The sequence below is a fragment of the Anolis sagrei genome, chromosome 1 (genome assembly GCF_037176765.1).
Source record: "Anolis sagrei isolate rAnoSag1 chromosome 1, rAnoSag1.mat, whole genome shotgun sequence".
Classification (NCBI taxonomy): domain Eukaryota; kingdom Metazoa; phylum Chordata; class Lepidosauria; order Squamata; family Dactyloidae; genus Anolis; species Anolis sagrei.
In genome coordinates this window covers 79,508,923-79,530,767 of record NC_090021.1, presented here as the reverse complement: position 1 = coordinate 79,530,767, position 21,845 = coordinate 79,508,923, and the positions used below count along the sequence as shown (strand labels likewise).

General features: G+C 38.9%; 1 protein-coding gene across 1 annotated transcript in view; it reads right to left on the bottom strand.

The window, feature by feature from the left end:
• Positions 1-6,190: 6,190 nt before the first annotated feature.
• IL20RA (interleukin 20 receptor subunit alpha) overlaps positions 6,191-21,845 on the bottom strand; it is a 28,238-nt gene continuing 12,583 nt past the window's right edge. The window contains exons 2-7 of the mRNA XM_060753439.2: positions 21,039-21,153; positions 20,697-20,869; positions 17,138-17,307; positions 14,933-15,104; positions 9,915-10,027; positions 6,191-8,977 (exon numbers count right to left, since the gene is read on the bottom strand). Coding sequence (XP_060609422.2) covers positions 8,519-8,977; positions 9,915-10,027; positions 14,933-15,104; positions 17,138-17,307; positions 20,697-20,869; positions 21,039-21,153 — 1,202 coding nt within the window. The 3' untranslated portion in view covers positions 6,191-8,518. The remainder of the gene's footprint in view (positions 8,978-9,914; positions 10,028-14,932; positions 15,105-17,137; positions 17,308-20,696; positions 20,870-21,038; positions 21,154-21,845) is intronic.

Here is a 21,845-nt window from a genome sequence, read left to right as displayed (position 1 = left end):
AATAGAACCATTCTCTCAAGCAACCGTTACGCTTCTAAGAACCAAGAACACTTTAATTTGTAACAGCCAAGCCTCTACAACTGCATTCGCTTTATTCTGTAACCTTTCTATTCAATAAACTTTCATTGTTATATTTTTAAAATTTAAGCCTGAGTCAAGTGCCTTTGTGGAATTAGTTCCTTTTCATTTCTGAATCAACCTCTCCTGTTTCCCCTCAAAGAAGCCCTAGTTAATACACAGTGTTTGGTGGTCCTAGAAAAGCCTTTTTAACATTCTAAATAGCTAGAGGGTTCCTGATTCTTCAGTTTATGGTGGCAGCGAAGGTTTTAACAAAGAGACATCCCCTCAAACGCTATAAGTGCCAAAGTGGTGTGAATTCCTTATTGAAGGAGGGACAGTGTTGGGATGTTTGCCCCCTGTCCAGTCATATTGTTTAGCCATAAAGACTGCCTTTATAATTGGTGTGGCAGAGGTGGGTTTGCTTGACCCCCTGCCACCAAATAGCATAAAGGAGCCTTTATACTGATCACCACTGGGACCACCTTTGCTGGCTTGTGCCAGAATCTTTGCAGTTTGATCTTTAAATCTTCATATTGTGTCAGCTTTTCCAGTTGTTTCTCTTCAATCCTGCTATCGCCTGGGATTGCAACATCGATGATCCATACAGATAGTAATTTTGTCAGCACTGATATTATTATATTGGATGTCTGACTTGTTTGGAGATAGTTATTTCCCTGTCCAAGAAACATGTGTAACTTCATAATGCTGTGAAAGATTTGCAACGATTTGCTCTCCTTCCTAATTAGAACTTTCAATCGTGAGATACTTTCTCGCCCTTATAAAAGTATTCATAATTTTTTGCCAACTTGTAAAGCTTCCACTTACGACATTTTCATTGTTGCTCTGTATAATGAGGCAAACATGCAGTTGTGGTTGAAATCTTTCCCGCTCCTGCAAAGGCCTTCAATTGTTTTAGGTGCCCTTCATGTTTGTTTGATTTATTTTTTCCAGAACATTTAAGTTTTGGCAGCTACTTTTGTCGGATTTCCTCCTCCAGCCATAGACTACATTGATTTCCCATTAAAGTTAATGGGGGGAAAAACCTCAGGTTGGCTTCATAAGTAACAGATGGAGGTGTAGACAGGGAGAGGCAATCAAGACATGGTGAAATCTATTAAAGTGTACAACCACATCCCCCAAAGCATCTCTGAAAAGAAGATTTAGGCAGCAGTCTGGAAAACAACTACCTGCACTAAGTCAATGCGAATTACATTGGAAAAGGCTATATATTAGTGGAAGGAACTGGCTAACTACCTCTGAGTTTTCCTTGCTTAAGAAACTCTATGAAATTCACAAGATTGCCATAAATTGCCAAGTGACTTCATGGAGCACACAATACACACATATATAGAGCTTTTCCCTGCAAGCCGGTAACTCTTGTTTGATTCTGAGTGTTGATGTCCAAAAAGCTAATATTTCCAAGCGCTGTCAAAAAGTAAGTACAGTCATGTTCCTCATTCATTGATTTAATCATATATAGCTTGAAAATAAGACAAACACCCCACAAATATCAAAAAAGCAAACCTTGATTTTACCCTTTTATATAAGGGACATCATTTTATTCTGGAATTGCATAACCATATAATGGAACTTGAACATCCATAGATTTGGTATCTATGGTAGATACCAAGGGCTGCATAGCTATTTACATGGAAGGCCTAGGTGGCTATTAACTCTGAGCATCTATTAGGGGTCTTGCAACCAGTATGTGATGGGAAAATGAAATAATTGTCCTTTCAAATGAGAATTCTTCTTTTTGAACAAAATTTTATTTCACTGAGTCCCCAGATTTTTAGTACTGCATAGTGAGATACTGAGAATCATTCACACTTTGAACTTCCATGTTTTCTGTGCTCTTATTCCCATCATAACTTTGCATGTCCTTTTCCTTCAGGTATCTAAACTCTATTTATACATGCTAAGCTGAAGTTTTTAAAGTTACTGCAATGATAGAAATTTGAAGAGCGAAAGAAAATTTCATTTGGGGAATTATGGCCTGACTGTTACACAGTCACTGCATTCCTGGTGGCTTGCTATAAGATTGTGCTGCATATGAAGCAACCATGGGCCAGTATTTACCTAAAAGTAATCAAATAAATGTTTTGTAACATTACTAGAATGGGAAGTATCATCTCCACAATGGTATATTTGGTATATATAAAGGATAAGGAATGTGTCTCCCTCCATAGCCTTTCTAGACTGCAATTTTCATCATTTTCATCCAGTATAGTCAATGGTGGGACGTGTAAAACTTGCAGTCTCACAGCAGCTGGAATGCATCCTATTATACACATGTATATACAGAAGCGACTAACATTGAAAGCCAACCAAACTGTATAGGATCACAGCTTTATTCTGGATCAGGTAAAATGGGATACCAATTGGTGGGTCCTCCCAATGTTGCTGAGTGGACATTCCCAGCAGCCCTTACTATTGGGGTGGCTTTAGCACAGCAGGTTAATCAACAGCTGCAGTAAATCTTGCCAAAGTTGACAGTTTGAACCCGGGTCAGGGTGAGCTCCTGAACTTCAGTCCAGCTCCCCGCCCACCTAGTGGGTCAAAAACAGCAATGTGTGTAGGTAAATAGGATCCAGATTAAAAGCGGGGAAGTATTTTGGGCACAGTGTTTCAGAAAAGGAGAAAAGTTTATGAACAAAGTAAGCTCTTCGGCAAGGAGATGGAGCAACAAGGATGCTGAAAGATGAGAAAACCTATATATATACCTTTATCTGTTGTTTGTCTTCATATTCGATAATCAGCATTGAATGTTTGCCGTATATGTCTTCTGTGATCTGCCCTGAGTCTCTTTCAGGGTGAAATATAAAAACTATAAATAAATAAAATAAAATAAATTGGCTATGCTTGCTTTGTACGCTAGGAGAGTATTTAAGAATATTCCCAACCCAATGTAGACAGTTTTGGATCCATGTTCAGAACCCTAGTCTCAGCATATTTTTGCTATGTGTTTCTTGCCACTTTAGTTTGGTGAATATGGATAATCTGCAATTATTATGGTAATACACTAAAATTATTCGACAGATTCTGATTCTGCACATTTACCATAATATATACATAAGTTTCTCTTGAGCAATGGCAGAGGAATAATTTATCCTGCATATTAAAGAACAGCTGAAATTGGAATCAGGAAGCAGAATCCAAATAGTTTGAAAATTCATTTTAAAAGTAAACCCCAATTTACAGTATACAAATATGCAGATACACTGAAATGCAGGAACACACTTTCCATCTAAGCACATCTCTGGGAAGTTTAAACCTCCTATTTCTGTGTGTTGAGACCAGGAGCCTGGGATACTTTTGCAAACAGGTGCCAGTTGTTTTTTGTTTACTTAAATTTTGTGCCTCAATAAATATGTTTTGCACCTTCACAGTGTTGTGCATCTTATGTTGCATGATAATAATGTCAATTGAACCCTTTTCAGTTCCATTCAATTGTAGTCAGGCAATCTTTCTTTCCAGGAGGTTGCATTTACCCCCTGCCCCTCCTTTTACAGGTTCTGCGGCCATACAATAATTAATCCTTAAATGCACTGTTATCTTCATGAAGATAAAATATACTTTTTTTCATGTCAGGAGCAACTTGAGGAACTGCAAGTTGCTTCAGGTGTGAGAAAATTGGCCGTCTGCAAGGATGTTGCCCAGGAGATGCCTGGATGTTTTACCATCCTGTGGGAGGCTTCTCTCATGCCCCCCCCCCCAGAAGCTGAGAGATGGGATCCCAACCTTTCGGCCAGTTTAACCCATTGTACCACTGGGGGCTCCATAAAATATACTGAATGAATTGATTGAGGTAGATGCTCCTCAATTTTTCATTTGGGGCATTTTTGTATTAAGATGTAGGAATTCAAAACTAACATGCTACTAATGTGTTTCTCTTTAAGTAGTATGTATGCTATATAAAATAAATTATAAGTAAAATCAAGTTGCTTGGAAAATATAATAGTTAGCAAGAAATGGAGGACTTTAAAAATAAAAGAAGAAAATGTACAATGTCTGCATCTGATAGCACATACCTTTCAATTCTTTGGTTTGGCAGAGACAAGCTTGACTAATCCTATTTCATTCCATTTTTTTGTTGTTTTTAAATTTTCTTATTTTTTTTCTTTCCACCTCCCATTCCCTTCCCCTTTGTCTTCATTTTACCTCAATTGATGCAAACTGAGCTCAAAGTGTAAAATGATTTTGTATTCAGTTAACGTGGAGAGGGAAGAGGGACAAATCTTACCTTTTCCAGGAGCCTCAGGCAAAAGCAAACTGTTGCAACCACTCCTAGTCCATCTGTTTTTCTTCATTAATAGCTTGTCTCGTCTTCGACCTCATTGGGTATTGTTATGCCAAGAAGGCCAGATTATATACTAGTGGAGACCAACATAATCCAATTCAAAGAAGATAATCTGGGATAGGGTATAGGGCAGTGAAGAACCAGCCAAAGTCTTCTATAGCTGGATGCTGTGCTCATCAGTGAAAATATTAGCAAGTCAAACTCTTGATTGGTGAGGTAGTACATTTCATGAAGGCTCCAATTGATAGTAGTTCCCTTTTCTTGGGAGAATGAGGAAATCTCCTTCTTAAAAACTGGTAAGGGAGAGTAAACCATGTTCCCACTGCCTATGCCTTATGCAACTCTTTGTCCCTCTAAACTTGTTTTGAAGGTCTATGGTGTCAACCACAATCTAAGGGGACACAATAGCCAACACATAACAGGATAGTTTTACAAATCAAATCTTGAAGAGTCCCTGACAGTTGTGAGCAGTATATTGTTGGTGTTCATTCAATTTAAGAACAGTGGTGAAACCATTTCCTCTTAAGTGGCTCCTGATTTTAACTCTAACATCTATTGCTTTAGCCCTACTTGGAAAAGAGGTGGCATCACTATTTGCCTCCACATGTTTAATTTATATTACAGTCAGTCCTTCACATTTACTTTTGATTAATATGGTCTCTCTAGAAATCTCTAGATCTTCCAATGTGACACTATAGTCAGCTTCTACCAAAAGTTGATCAGTTGTGGTGGAAGACCTAGGCAAATGGAATTTTTAAATTAGTTTTCCCTCTTTTGAGAGGTCTTGTACTCTTAAACCACAGCCAAAGTGAAAGGCAACCAACACTGCTGACTTCCAAGTCTCCATGCCCCCTATGTTTGTAGGGTTTGTCCCTTAAACATACGAGGCATGGAATCTTGATGACAAAAATAAGTGGGAGAGGTAATGAATACATCTGCAAAATCTGATTTCAAGTATGGAAGAATTTAGCCATTACAACTAAGTGCCTGACACTGTTTCAACAGCCTACAATGACTATTAGAATAGTTGTATGTCCCAGGTTTGACACTGTGCTGCAGCAATCCTATCACTATGAGTAGTGGCTTAAGGAGCTGGGCATGTTTAGCCTGAAGAAGAGAAGGCTGAGAGGAGATATGATAGCCATGTATAAATATGTGAGAGGAAGCCACAGGAAGGAGGGAGCAAGCTTGTTTTCTGCTTCCTTGGAGACTAGGACGTGGAACAATGGCTTCAAACTACAAGAGAGGAGATTCCATCTGAACATGAGGAAGAACTTCCTGACTGTGAGAGCCATTCAGCAGTGGAACTCTCTGCCCCGGAGTGTGATGGAGGCTCCTTCTTTGGAAGCTTTTAAGCAGAGGCTGGATGGCCATCTGTCAGGGGTGATTTGAATGCAACATTCCTGCTTCTTGGCAGGGGGTTGGACTGGATGGCCCATGAGGTCTCTTCCAACTCTTTGATTCTATGATTCTAGGACTAGTTTATTTCCAGAAAAGATTTGCCTTCCTCTGAGGTTGACCAAGTATATTTGTTAAGGTCTTCCAGTGTGCTTCCATGACTAAGTGGAATGTGAACCCTGGTCTCCCAAAGTCATAGCTACTACACCACACTATCCCAAACCATTAAAATAGTTGCCTTTAAAATAAGTACACCCTCAAGATTCTGCATAACCAGATGCTTCTTATCTCTTCTTGTGTTTGAAAGGCATGCATTTTTTGTACAAGTGCTTTGAGAGAAGGAGAGGAAAGTGGTTTCCCATCACCAATTTCATTTCGGTGACAGCTCATAAGGGCATATGTGGAAAATAAATTGACAAAAGAACACAGACAAAACACAGAGTGCTTCCTTTATTTTCCAAATACAATTTCAAAAGCAAAATAAACCTCTCTGTTCCATGATTTACTGGAAACAAAATTTATAGTATGCATGTTATTAGATAAATAATTCCATATTTTTATGTAGTCAGCTTCCCAGCGTAGTCAGCTTCCCAGCATTAGCTGGAATCCACTGCCATTTTATGGAAGGACTTGAAGTGCTATTTGAACCACGGAGTAAGAGTGCCACCTACTGGCAATATTTTGTTCTGAGTACAGTTGAACTACATAAAAATTATTTCAATGCTTAGTGAACATTATCACTATTTGGCACTTGGGGTTATTATATTTGATAATGTGAATACAAAGACATTCAAACACCACTTTACCAGTGTCTGATGTGGCATTGTCATAGCATTAAAGACAAATGGAGACTATGAAATACATGTTATACACTGCATGTTTTTTCAGTGAGCGCACATCAAAGGAGGAAAAGATGTATGGCTTACACTCCTGAAGTGCCATACCACTGATAGGATGAATGCACACTTCACTCTTGTTTTGTAAATTGTTACAAAAACTAAAAATGATGATGAAGGGACACAGGATGGCTTCCAGAGCAATAGACAAACATTCAGTGCTACATACTTAATCATAAAAGATAGTTGGGTTTCCTGGTGTAGTTGGCAAACTGAAAAAAAAGATTTCTACTGTTCAAGGTTTAATTATTTGCAAGATAGTTGAAGATACAGAAAAGCAAGGTACATCTCCATCCCAAGAGACGCATGCGCTTTGACACAGGGCACTGGGTTGAAATGGGAGAATGAACATCACTACTGTCATTGTCCATACACTCCTTTTCTCTTATTTGGCATCAAGTTACATTTCCCTTTTGGTATTTTTGTCTGCATTTGTTAGCTGAGCTTTTTCCCCAATGATCCTTAACAGGACACATTGTGCTCTTTATAGCAGGAATGAACAACCAATTTGGAAAGAAACTAAACACAAACAAGCAACAATGACACATGCCTGATTAGAGCAGATATATAGGAGGAGGGCAGAGCTGACCAGATGTTAGACCATATGATAAGTACCAAAAGTCATGGAGCAGTATTACAAATGGGAATTTATATGGTACAGCTGGCTATGCATAATTTCTTAATTTATGAGTCTAATGCATCTGCTGTTTTGCTGTCACTCTATCAGATTCCACTGTCTTTCCCCCTACAACTCTGCATGCATGTTGTATCTTTTGAGCACCACGTTTTAAATAGCTTTCCTTCCAGTGAGTGAAATAGTCTTGCAATTTGCTAGAAGTCTTATTGCTAACGCATTTTCATAATGTCTTCAGTTGTGCACACAATAATCTAAGAATAAATAAGGCCTTGTGGGATTTCCTTCTTGATTTCCACATTCCTTTTCGTGTTACAGATGACTGTTTACCCAAAGGCTAGAGCTTAAAATCTCTGCTGGTTGTCTCTAGTGTAGTGCTCAGCCATGGCTCAAAGCAAGTTTTAGCATTTTACTCTCTCGCTAAGAAAAAAGAACACAAGCAACTAGAAGTGAATAAAATATGCTCTTTACATATTAGGTTTCTATACAGGAATGTGGATGGAAAAGATACCCAATAATGAAACATTACATGACTGAATGAAGTTAAGCTCAATGAGAGACAACTGAAGGAGCAGTGTATGTTTACCCTAGAGAAGAAATGACAGTCAAGTGATAGGACTGTTAATTTCAAATACATGAAGGATTGTCACAGGGAACAAGCTGCTGAATAAACATTAGGAAAAACCTCTTGACATGAAAATGGGTCAGACACTGGAATGGGCTGGGCCCAAAGAGTAACAGATTCTCCATTTAAAAAGAAGTTGGATGGCCACCTCTCAGGGCTGAGGCTTTCCAGTACTAGCTGCTCAGTGGACTTTTGCTCAGAAGTCTTTCCAAGTCTATATCCTGTGGTTCTGTGGGGGTACTGAGTGATGACTGGGTACGGAGTGCTATTGTTTGAAAGGCTATTGTCATGTCTGCTACATGTCCCAACCTTTTCACGTCACAGGAAGAGAGTCTCTTATCTCCTGAAGCCAAACTCAGGGGATGAGAAAGGGGATATATATAGTAACAAAGACGGACTTGAGAAGGATTCAGTACAGCAGCCTTAACTTGAGAATGTAAAATATAGAGACAGCATGTCCAACCAAGTGTTACTTCTTTTTCATCCACAAGGACTTCAGGACTGCAAACATTTGCAGGACATTGCCCTGAATGGTTATATAAGTGCTTATGGTTATCAGTACTGTTTTCTTAGAAGAGGAGCATCTTCTATTGGCCTCAGGCACCCTATGTAACCATCGAGTTTCCTTCAGAGACTGAGTCATCCCAATGGGGCTTGTCATACCCGGATATATTTCTGCAGCGATCAGGTGGCAGCACATCTTTTTTGGGAAGATCTGCATATGGATCAGTGTTTTCCATTTCTTCTTGGCCACTGATAGATTTAAAATAATTTTCACTATCTTCAGGATTTTTCTCTCTTTCAGAAATCTCCACAATCACACCTTCCTGGATACATGTCCCTTCTGTTTTACTTAAAGCGCTTTCGGAGTCATAAGGATCCACCTCTTTGCCAGAGGTACTGAGATCAGTGGCCTTAATCTCTGCTACAGCATCCCCTTGTTCCAGGGATTTTTCATTTTCATTCGTAAGCAACACTTCATTAGACAATGATGAAATTAAGGAGAAATTTTTGGGTTCCTCATTTGTGTCCAAAATGTTGCCTTTATTCTTTACCACAGCAACCTTAAAATACAAAAAGAATAATCAGTACATTATCTCTCTCTCTCAAAAAAAAAACCCAAACAACTGTCAATCAGATTAAAACAGAGAGTCAGTAGTACACCAATCTAGGGATTGTCCCATTTCCTCCTTGATATCATCACTCCTAGATTTTGAAAACATTACATCCCAAATCATCCAATTTTTCTTCCTGCAAAGGAAAAGCAGCAATTCCAAGAATACAAAGAGGTAATTTTATTAAAGCAGTTCCAATTATCTGTGGAATTGGGAAGAGGGTGGTTCTTCATTAATTGAATCTCTCATAAGGATGTAAATCTTCATTTATTTCATTCTTGTAAGCAAGAATGAATAATTTGGACAATTTTCTTCCCACTTTTAATTCTTCAAAACATGCTACCTATAACTCGTGGCAGGCACTGCTTTGTGGGAAAAATAAATGGTGACAGCCACCTAATTTAACTATGTGAGACCAATGCTCCTGTCAGCATCACTGCTAGCTTATACCCCCCATCCCACTGGTGATCTGGCCCAAGAGGAAACGCAATAGCAAAGGTGAAGGGACTGTTTTTGGGATACTAAAATCGTGTCCATGCCAGGAATACAGTGGCTCTTGGCACTAGAGTAAATCCAAATGAAGGAGTGTAAGTTCACTCCTGGTCTTGAATCACAAAATCCTTGAGTTGGAAGAGACCTTGTGGGCCATCCAGTCCAACCACCAGAGTTGTTTGAGGAGTAGTTTTCTCTGCTTACCCAGAGAAAACTATTCCTCTGGGTAAGCAGAGAAAACTACTCTTACCCAGTGAATTTTCTTGAAACCTATATGCTGCTTTGAGAGCCTCATGGTTTAGAAAATATGCTGTCAATATTATACAATAAATAATATTTGTTATCAAGACTTGAAGAAGAATGAAATATTCTTAGATTCCTAGAAAAGACTTACAAGAGGTCTGGGAAGTTTAATGTTTTTCTTATGCATCCATCTGAAGATTATTACAAGAACAGCCACCAAAAGAAGCAATAACACAACCCCAATGATTAAGGTCAATCTTGAACCTATAAAACATTAAAAAAGAGAGACATGTTGATACATTAAGATTTCATATCCCTACTACTATTTCGTTTGTAGTTTGTTACACATTTCAAAGCAGCAAGATTATTTGCAAGCAAGTCAAAGGGCTCTTTGGCAGTGCCCAACTGGTTTGAACAGCCTTCTGGAAATGAGTCTGGATCCAAGGATGTTATGTCTGCACTCTAGGAAAGCATGACAAAGCGACTTTTAAAATCAATGCCACTTATGAAGCATTTCTGTCTGTTAAAAGTGTGAAATGGACAAGAATTCACTGGGTGACACTGAGGAAATTCATCACGAGCAACAGCTTTATGCCGTTCACATCATTTCTCTCCTGCCAATGAGAAACCAGGAAGATGCATTGTGAGAAGGGACTTACTGAATATCTGGATCACAGGCAGCTGCACAACAAGTTGCTATATTTATGAAGTCATAGCTGTATGTAACAGGAAAGAGTAAAATGTTTGCTTCTGGCACCTAAAAACCCGGTCAACAGACACACAGAATAACTAAATTAGGATTCAAAATGGTTCTGTTAAAAGTTTGTATAGGATGTCATAACTAAAGCAACAGCTATAGGGCTAAGCCAGAATGAAGCACTGGTTAACTGCCTGCAAGTGTTCATTCCCAGGAGGTGCAGAGGATGAGTCTACTAAGTCCATCTCCTGATCTCAGTGAACATTCACTAGAGGATTAATAAACTACATTAATCAGAAAATCGCATAGGCAATCTCAGCCTCAACCTCAATGCCTGTCTAGAACCAAATAGGCTACTTCAACTGCAACTACAGAGTTGTTTCCATGAGGTCTAAGGCTGTGCCAAATGGTGGTAGTATTGCAGGCTGCTGCCTCTAGATTGTAATAGCAGGTATATGTGTTTTTTCTTGGAAGTAAGCAATACTAAATATTGCTCACTTCCACTGCACAATTCTGGAAAGTTACAATTCTTCCTGCTGCTGTCATTCAGCCCAACCACTATTTAATTTCTGTCATGATGCTATGACCTATCAGCTGAGAGTAACTGGTCTAAAAATATGACACCTTGCCACTCCAGATTTCAATTCCAAGTCTGATGGGCTCATTCAACAAGCAGTCATATAAGGCTGTTTTATTTACAACTGATCCTATAAACTAAATGCATGTGACCCCAAAGCAGTTACAATCTGAGAATCCTTATTTGAAATGCTTGGAACCTGAAATGTTTGATTTCAGATTTTTTGGGGGGCGGGGGGATTGCATATACCATACATACATACATACATACATACATACATACATACATAATGAGATATCTTGGAGGTGGGATCCAAGTCTGAACACAACATTCATTTATGTGTTCAGACATACACATAACCTGCAAGTAATTTTATATACAATATTTGCAGTATTTTTGCACACAAAAGAAGATTTGTGTACACTGAAACATCACAATGCAAAGGGTTCACTATTTCAGCCATACATGTGAGCATTTTGGAATTCCAGATCTGGGACTCCCAACCTATGTCATCAAAATTGAACAAAGAACACAATGATGCATAATAATACAAGTGTCTGCCCATAAGCCTGGAAGATTTGTAATTGAACCAGGTATAAACTGAGAAAAGCAACTGCTAGAAGGACAAGGACCAAAAAAGCCTCAGTAGTAAAAAAAAGCATAACAAAAACCCACACAGAAGTAATGTCATCGCAGAAATGTTAAGTAATAAGCAGGTCTGATGCCTTCAGCTACAATCTCATGTTAATTCCTTCTTTTCAAAATATGTGTAATTTGTAGAAAGGCAATATTTAAAACATTTAAAAATATCTTTTCTAAGGTATCAATTCAAGGTGCAGGTGCTTACCTACAAAGCCCTAAACGGTTTGGGACCAGCCTACCTGCATGACCGCATCTCCGTTTATGAACCCACGCGTTCTCTTTGCTCATCCAGAGAGACCCTGCTCGCAATTCCACCTGCGTCGTAGGCGCATTTGGTGGGGACGCGGGACAGGGCCTTTTCTGTGGTAGCCCTCCGACTTTGGAACACCCTCCCCAAAGACATCAGACAAGCCCCTACGTTGGCAGTCTTTAGGAAGAGCTTGAAGACCTGGCTGTTCCGGTGTGCCTTTCCAGAATAGGAAAACTCCAGCAATACGTCCCAGAAGCACTTTATCAGAGTTTTAAGATTACCTGCACACTGCACTTACCCTAAATTCCGACATACCACCTGTCACACCCAGCACTTTTTAACACGTACCCATCACATTTGGCCCAGCCCTAGTTTTTATTGTGTTATGGTGTATTGTTTTTTGTTGTTTTGTTATTGCTTTAATGTTTTGATTTGCTTTAAGTTGTGTATTTGTTATGCTGTTGTTTTATTGAGGCCTTCGCCTTTGTAAGCCGCATTGAGTCCTTCGGGAGATGCTAGCGGGGTACAAATAAAGATAATAATAATAATAATAATAATAATAATAATAATAAATAACATAAAAATATCTTAGAAAAGAAATGACAAACTCGAAAAATTAGGGATCCAGTAAATAATAAATATCCATACTATAATAGCCTGTTCTCTATATTCTTAATCTTCTTAACAGATTCTAAATTGTTCACAGGAATTTGCTTTTATTTAATAATGGTAGTGCAACATCATAAATAATGGCAGAATCAGCAATATTTCAGCAAAAGCTCCTCCCTCCTTTTTGTGACTGCTGATAAATTCTTACTGTTCCACTGAGAATTTCAATAAATGCTTTTTTAACACCAAAATACATTGCAAATTTAAACTCAGTAAGACACCACTGCCAGAAAACTGGTTCCTAATGAACTTTATAGCAACATTAATCACAACCAACCAGATGTGAAGTGCAGTCCCACTATGCAATGACATTATTGATTGGGTTGCTGTGAGTTTTCCAGGCTGTATGGCCATGTTCCAGAAGCACTCTCTCCTGAGCCTGGAAAACTCACAGCAACCCAGTGATTCTGGCCATGAAAGCCTTTGACAATGATATTATTGATTATCACTTGAGTGTGTGTCGGGGGGAGGGAGCGTGCCAAAGAGATTTCTTAGGAGTTTATCACATGGGGCAAGAAAATCGCAATTACGCTTGGATAACAGCATCTTTAGCTCAGATGTCTCAAATTACTTTGCTCCACCACTACCACTCTCTTGCTGGGACATAGCCTGGAAAGCACTTATTTCACAAACAATTCATTATTGACCTCCTTCTGTCAAAGAAATACTTTTCAAGGGTCTTCCATAGAGACAGTGGCAGGAAAGGATTGACAGCATCCAAGGCAAAGATGCTATTGCAATTTGCTTGCCTTCTGCAATTAACTTCCTTGTTTGTTAAGTAATCCACTTTTACATGGTTTTTGTTCTTCTTCTATCCATGCTTCTATTAATACAGAGCTTCTGACAATATTTTAAGCCCTTCTTGCCACCCAGCATATACATAATTACATAAAACATTGTTGCTTTCTGGTACAATCCTCCAGTTGTAGAAATGCTGGCTAAGGTCCCATTCAACACTGATGGAATAACTCCTGTGTAGAGATGCTTCCTTGTGTGAATAGTTGGAGTAGCATGAATTGTGTAACCATGAAATCCTGGGTCCATATTGATTTTGGTTAGTAATTTCTCCAATAAATGTTAATATTAAAATGAAGGAAGAATGACTAGTTTTAAAATAATATGTACTCCTGTAGTCTCAACAATGCCTTTGTGGTAACACAAAGACCTGAGGCTAGTCAAGGGTTTACTTCTCAGATTCCATTTTATTCCACTGAAACTATATCAACAACATTTGGAAATGCTGCGGTTTGTTTATTTTAAATCAAAGTTCTGGAAAAAAAGACCCAGATTTTTGAATGTAAGGGCCATCAGAAGAGGAGCCACCAATCTTTTGCAGTGGTGGCTGACAAGATTATAATCTATAGATTAAAATGACTGTATCATGAGAAGACACCTATGACTGGTAAGGCTGAATACTTATTTATAGTAGCTGCTTCCCTAGAGACTGAAATGGAGACACGGTTCAGGTCCAGCCTATTTACGCGACCCATCTCCCCCTTTGAACCAGTTTGGGCCCTAAGATCTGTTGGGGAGGCCCTCCGCACAGCCCCACCTCGGTCACAAGTGCGGTTGGAGGGGAGGAGGGAGAGGGCCTTCTCACTAGTGGTCCCCCAACTCTGGAATGCCCTCCCCAGGCAGATTAGACAGCCCCCATGCTATCTGTTTTTTTGGAAGCAACTTTTTTTCTGTGTCAGGAGCAACTTGCGAAAGTGCAAGTCACTTCTGGTGTGAGAGAATTGGCTGTCTGCAAAGACATTGACCAGGGGATGTTTTACCATGCTGTGGGAGGCTTCCCTCATGTCCATGAGATGTTGGAGCTGACAGACGGGAGTTCCCCAAACCATCAACCTTTTGATCAGCAGTCCTGCCAGCACAAGGGTTTAACCCATTGCACCACCGGGAGAACTGAAAACCTGGCTATTCAAATGAGTGTATGAAAATGAGCAAACTTAATGCCATCCAACAGTTGGAAATATGAGAAAATCTAAAACTGGACCTTACTGTTTCTTTTTACTAGAATAGTGGCTGGAATTTTTAATGAATTATGTCTTATGTAATTTTAAAATGCTACTTTGTTTTTCTATTGTTTGCCTAATTATTAACTGTTGATTTAATTTAAATAGATATATTTATGTGTGCTGTTGTCAAGATGATTTGTATAATTATATTGTTGTGACCTGTTCCGAGTCCCCTTGGGGAGATTGAGTGGGATACAAATAAAGATAATGATGATGATGATGATGATAATTATACCCAAAGAAGAAAGTTGGATTTAAAAACGGAGGTGTAAATGAATAACATTACTATCCTTTAAATCAGATATTAACACTTTACCTGATTCATGTTTAAACGGAACAGTGATACAACTTTCCTTTGATTCTTCTTTTTCCATATAATAGATTTCTGAAGTGCCTTGAGCTGAAACACAATATAAAGTATTCTCTGAAGGAACTGGAATATATATGGTGCAGTTTTTGCGTGTGCAATCTTCTGGTTCTGGTTCATACTACAAAAAAGCAAAGTTTGATAATTAGAACTTAAAAATAAACAAATGCATTTACATCAGCAAAATGGATAGAATAGAGAAGGTTTTTAGCTGATTTAAATCTCTTAAGAACAGTTTGTTTTTTCTGATTTATCAGCTAAAAAAGAAATCCTGGTTTTTTCTATGCATTTTATTTTTACTTAGCTATTTAGTTCTCTCTGCTTATCACAGTTTTGTTTACAGTGATGCTCTCTTCCTATAAGTGACCTGTCATTTGGAATGAAGACTGAATATTCCTTATCTGGAAATCCAAAATGCTCTAAAATGTATTTATTTATTTATCTTACAGTATTTATATTCTGCCCTTCTCACCCCGCAGGGGACTCGGGGAGGATTACAATGTACACATATATGGCAAACATTCAATGCCAAAGACACACAACAGATATAGAAGACAGTCAGAGGCTATTTAACTTTCTGGCTGCCAGGGGAGCTGTCACTTTCATCGTCCTTCTGCAACACTGATGAAGTACTTCCGCATTCCCCGCATGCTTTTGCTGGAGTTCTTTGCTGAAGACTTTTTTATGGCCTCATAAATTAGTTAAATTAGCCTTCCCACACATAGGTGGTACCTAATTTTCCTACTTGACAGATGCAACTGTCTTTTGGGTTGCAAAGGTTGACAACAAGTTACACAATTGGTCGGAAGCTCACTCCGACCCGGGCTGGCTTCAAACTCATGACCTTTTGGTCAGAAGTGATCTTAATGCAGCTGGCTCAGACAGCTGCGCCACAGTCCAAAATAGTGACTGAGGGAGCGACTTTGTTTTATGCACAAAACTATAAAATATATTGTGTATAAAATGATCTTCAGACTATGTGAATAAGATATATATGAAACAAATACATTTTGTGTTGAGACTTGGGTCCCATCTCCAAGGTAGCTCACTATGAATATGCAAATACTCAAAAAATTTAAAAAGTCAAAAATGTTCTGGTCCCAAATATTTTGGGTAAGGGATACTCAACTTGTACTAAAATCCATTCACTGTTTAGAATATCTACAATCTCAAGAGTAAAGAACAATGTGAAACGTTTTATAACAGTCTTAAGGCATAGAAAACAACAAAACGTTTCAAATCATATACAGATTTGAGCCAAGATCCTTAGATCACAGAGTTTTTTGTGAAGAGCCACAACTGAGCATTGCACTGGAAATGAACTTAATGTTAGTGCCAATTGGATCTCTAAAGGGCAGGTCACAGCAATGCAGTGCATTGTTCCCACTGGTAGGAAACAAAAAAGGGGACCTCCAGTAGATGCTAGTGCATGATCAAGAACATATAGCCGGAGGCTTGCCTTCAAGTATCAAGGTCTCAGGGGATTAGGGACTTTAAATGGTGCCAGTAACATAATATATTCAGACAAGAACCATACTAGCAGCCACTGCAATACCTTTAAATTTGATATCACAGAGTTTTGTTAAGATGTTCCTGTCAGCTAGGTAATGCTGTATAATGCAGTAGCTACAGCCTCAATTTTATCTTTCTAGTGCAGTTCTCCCCCTTGCTGATCCACAAAAAATGTGTAATAATCTAGCTGAAAAGTTACTCTCAACTGTCTTTCCATCAGCACATTCACTTTAAACCTCTGCTCCTTCAAGTGATACATATGGCTGCCCTTCATTGTTTTTCTTGTAATTTCCATACAAATGCTGCTTGTGTCTCTGAGGATCCCATACACAAGGTTTAATTTCATCCACAGTTTCACTTCATCATTTTGGGCCTTCTGTACAAGCTACTATCTCTTCTCAGTGCCCTCTTTGTTTACCCCATTGAAAAAGAGCAAACTATAATGTGTGGTTTTATGTTTCCACGCATATTTTGGGGATATATGGGGGTGCATTGTACTCATTATTCTTTATCTATGAAAACTGCATCCTTCTGACTCACAGAGCCCTCATGTTTAAATCACAAATAGATGAACACCTTTTCTCAGGCTCTTCCTGGCATTGTGTTAAGCTGATAGAAATGATGGCCTTAAATTAAACATACCACTTCTCGACTTCCATTTCTCCAAAGAGACACTCTGTAGCTGAAGTCCTCAAGTTTTGCTCGTACACTAAGTGGACCCTTCTTGTAATATGGAGTGAGAGGGTGTATCAGAACAACTTCGATTCCATGATCCACAACGTGGAGTTTGATCTCCGGCGGTCCTATTCGACCTGAAACAGTTGAATGCTTATTAATATTGAATGTTCACAGTGTAATACCGAAGTAGCATGATACAGTGATTTTAGTGTTGGACTAGAGCCCCCTGGTGGTGCAGCGGGTTAAACCAATGAGCTGCTGACCGAAAGGTTGGAGGTTCGAATCCGGGAAGCGGGGTGAGTTCCTGCTGTTGGGCCCAGCTTCTGCCAACCTAGCAGTTTGAAAACATGCAAATGTGAGTAGATCAAAAGGTACCGCTTCTGCAGGAAAGTAATGGTGGTCCATGCAGTCATGCCGGCCACATGATCTAGGAGGCATCAATAGACAACGCCGGCTCTTTGGCTTAGAAATGGAGATGAGCTCCACCCCCCAGAGTTGGAAATGACTAGACTTCATGTCAACCTTTACTAGGCCTGGGTAACAACGCAAAAATTTGTTTCTAAAATCGATTTGTAATTGGGGTGTTTTTTTGTTTCGATATTTAAAATAATTACAAAATTTTCCAAAAAAAAAGTTCGGTATTTACGAAATTTCGTAAATATTTACAAAACATTTTGTAAAGATGGCGCCCTTTTTTTCAATATTTTTTAAATATTTTTTAAATTTAATTATTAATTTAGTAGAATAGGGAGGAGAAATTATTATTGAGGGAAGGCAGGCACTCACTCTGGCGGGCCCTCTCGCTCGCCGCTCGCCCTCTCGCTCGCCCTCTTGCTCGCCGCTCGCCCTCTCGCTCGCCCTCTCGCTCGCTTGCTCAGCCGGCGCCGAGAGAGGAGAGCTCCCAGCAAGCCAGGCGGCCATCTTACGTATTTCCGAAATGGACGGAAATACAAAAATTTTTGGCGCCTGCCGTTTCGATATTTAAAAACACTTCCAGGTTTAAAAATAAGTTTTGTAATCGTTTTGTAATTCAAAAATTAACGAATTTTTTAACGAATTACGAATTAACGAAACGAATTGCCCAGCCCTAACCTTTACCTTTACTTTGGGCTCTGAAAGACCAAGGTTCAAATCCTCAGCTCCAATATGGGCACATCACACTTTCTCAATCTCAGGAGGACACATGGCCTGGTCTCTTAGATTATTGGAAGAGGCCCTTATTTCAGGTCCAATGACATAACAAGAGCAATTGGTGGGGATGTGAGAGAAGGCCTTTTTGTGGTTCTCTCATCCTAGGAAGGCCAGAATGGCTCCCTCGCTGCTGCTCTCTTAGTGTCAGGATGCAACATTTTGATTGTGATTTTCCTGCTTCTTGGCAGGGGGTTGGAATTGGATGGCCCATGAGGTCTCTTCCAACTTTATGATTGTGTGATTCAAGTAGACTTTTAAAACAAGAAATTTTGAAAATGAGTGTCACACATTGGTTCAGTAAATTGTTTCAGAAGGCTTTTTATATATTTAAATTATTTTAAATTAATTTGCTTTAATACATGTATAAGTTTTAATAGATGTTGATATTTATCTCTTTCAAGTTTCTAATTGAATTGCTGTTTAAGGGTGAGCTGCTTTGGGTCTCAATACAGAGGGGGGAAAGCATGGTATAAATAAATAAAGAATTGTAATATGAATAAATCTGTCTTCTACAGAACCAGTTCTGTGAGAAATGTAGCCAAGACACCACTTTTCTGGTTTAACCCTTCAAGAACCAAAGAGTACAGCTTTAGAAAAAGAAACCTCTGAAACACGAAACCTATTTTTAAAAGAGCAGAAAGTCCCATGTCAGGCTGCCAAAGGATCTTAAGGAGACACCAAAGTTTGTCCCCATTTGACTTGGTGGACTTGTGTAGCTAAGCAGCAGAAGGAGTTGGAAGAATTATGTACTGGAGGCTTTCTAATGCAGACTACTTTATTTCTCTCAAAAATGCTAGTGGATGGTGTTGTTTTCTCTCATTTCCGTAGAGAGATATTTTTACGGAAGGGAAAATTCAAAAGTGTTCACTTAAATTTTGTTTAAGTGTATTTCCTGTTTCAATACAGACTTGATCCATGATGGAACCAGCAAATAAATGAAGCAGTGGAATCTTACTTACTTACTTTTTACTGGGGTTGAAGTCAATGATTGCACTTCATATTTTAAGTCACTGGTTCTCAACCTGTGGGTCCCCAGATGTTTTGGCCTTCAACTCCCAGAAATCCTAACAGCTGGTAAACTGGCTGTGATTTCTGGGAGTTGTAGGCCAAAACACCTGAGGACCCATAGGTTGAAAATCACTGCCTTAAGATATGAAGTGCAATAGGTTGTTGTAGGTTTTTTGGGCTATATGGCCATGTTCTAGAAGCATTCACTCCTGACATTTCACCTGCATCTATGGCAGCCATCCTCAGAGATTGTGAGGTCTGTTGAAACTAGGAAATTTGGGTTTATACATCTGTGGAATGTCCCAATTAAACCCAAATTTCCTAGTTCCAAGAGACCTCACAATCTCTGAGGATAACTGCCACAGATGCAGGTGAAATGTCAGGAGAGAATGCTTCTAGAACATGGCCATATAGCCCGAAAAACCTACAACCACCCAGTGATTCCAGCCATGGAAGTCTTCGACAATACAATGAAGTGCAATCATTGACTTGAACCCCTCAAGATTCCACTGCTTCATTCATTTGTCTGTTGCATTCTGGATTAAGTCATGCTGAAACAGGAAACATACTGAGCTTGATATGAAAAATCCCAAACTGAAAACACTTCCATTTCCAATGGAGTGTTCCTCATTATGAGAAACTGTAAGAAAACCAGAAATATTTCATAGGACTGTTGTGCTGCAAAGATGCAAGGTGTTTTTGAAAACATTGAAATAATTATAAATTCAGATAGCTTATAAAAACGTTAGCCATGTAAGCTTTAAAGTAATCTTCACAAAGTAGAATAGGAATACAAACAAGATAGGCTCTGTAAGTTTGCTCTTCAGTTAAATTTGTATGCAAGTCAGAACAGGTACATTTTTAAGAGTAACTCTAGTTATGTATATGTGTATATGTGTGTGTACGCACACACGCGTGCACACACACACACACACATCTTGCTTTGCTATCTGTATCCCTGTTCAGAAGATTTCACCTCACTTTCTATCCATGTGGTAATTGGATTTTGAAAAAGAAGGAATGGTGATAAAGGTTCAGTGGAGACACCTTTTCCCCATGACAACTCTTTGAGGAGTGAATTTCTCTTCCTAGGGGTGGACTTCTCTCACTTCCGGTTGTCTCATCCCTGTTCTTAACTATGAGTCAGATTTTGTAACTTGGGGACTGCCTGTATTAAGGTAATGTTTCAAGATAATTTTAATCTCTAAGCAATAATTGCCACATATAGTACAAGTTACAAACACTATACAGACAAAATATATAATACTTTGTGACTACAAGGTGCACACAATCAAGATCGAAAGGCATACTAGTGGCAACTTACCATGGCTGTTTACATAAAATACTTCAGTCTCTTCATATTTAGATTCCTGCAGTCCATTAACAGCTTTAACTCTAACCCAGAAATCATGACACTTTTCAGCTTCGTGGATGAGATCACAATAGTGTTGTGATATATTCACACAACCACTGACTTCCCTAAAACCAGTATTTGAACTGTAAAAAAAAATTCCAAAATTTAGATTCTGAATAGCAAATATTACCAAACTGTAGCAGATGTCTGCATTTGTCACATCTTTCAGTATAAAGTAAAATTCGAAACTTAAACACCAGACTTTTAGGAAAAGGTCTACATAACATTATAGTTCAAATTCAAGATACTTACTTGTAGCATTGGAGCTCCACAATAAAAAGAGGTGCTGGTGTTATGCTTTTGTAATCCCAATGTACAGAGGTATTGAAATTATATGATTCTACAATAACATTCGTTGGTTTGGGCACTAAAAAAAGACAAATGATTAATAATTATTAATGCCTTGATGCAAGAGTACTAACTCTCATGAATTAAGATATAACATTTTAGTATCTCATAATCATATTTTGCAGCAGAATTCACACAAAATTAGATCTGGATTGCAGACAATCTGTAACATTGTCATTTATGCAACTGTAAACTATCTCCACAAATTTAGCAAACACACGCATGAGTGTGCGCACACACAGAGATCCCAAAAATTATACTCACTACATTTCCAGTATTGCAATGATAACAGAAAAATCCATATTGTTTTTGGATGAACCATTGTGTGCTCGATAAAATAGTGTCTCGATAAAATAGTGAAGAGTAGAGACATCAGACTTGCAACAAAGATCCGCCTAGTCAAGGCCATGGTATTCCCTGTAGTAACCTACGGATGTGAGAGCTGGACCTTAGGGAAGGCTGAGCGAAGGAAGATCGATGCTTTTGAGCTGTGGTGTTGGAGGAAAGTGCTGAGAGTGCCTTGGACTGCGAGAAGACCCAACCAGTCCATCCTCCAGGAAATAAAGCCCGACTGCTCACTGGAGGGAAAGATACTAGAGACAAAGTTGAAGTACTTTGGCCACATCATGAGGAGACAGGAAAGCCTAGAGAAGACAATTATGCTGGGGAAAGTGGAAGGCAAAAGGAAGAGGGGCCGACCAAGGGCAAGAT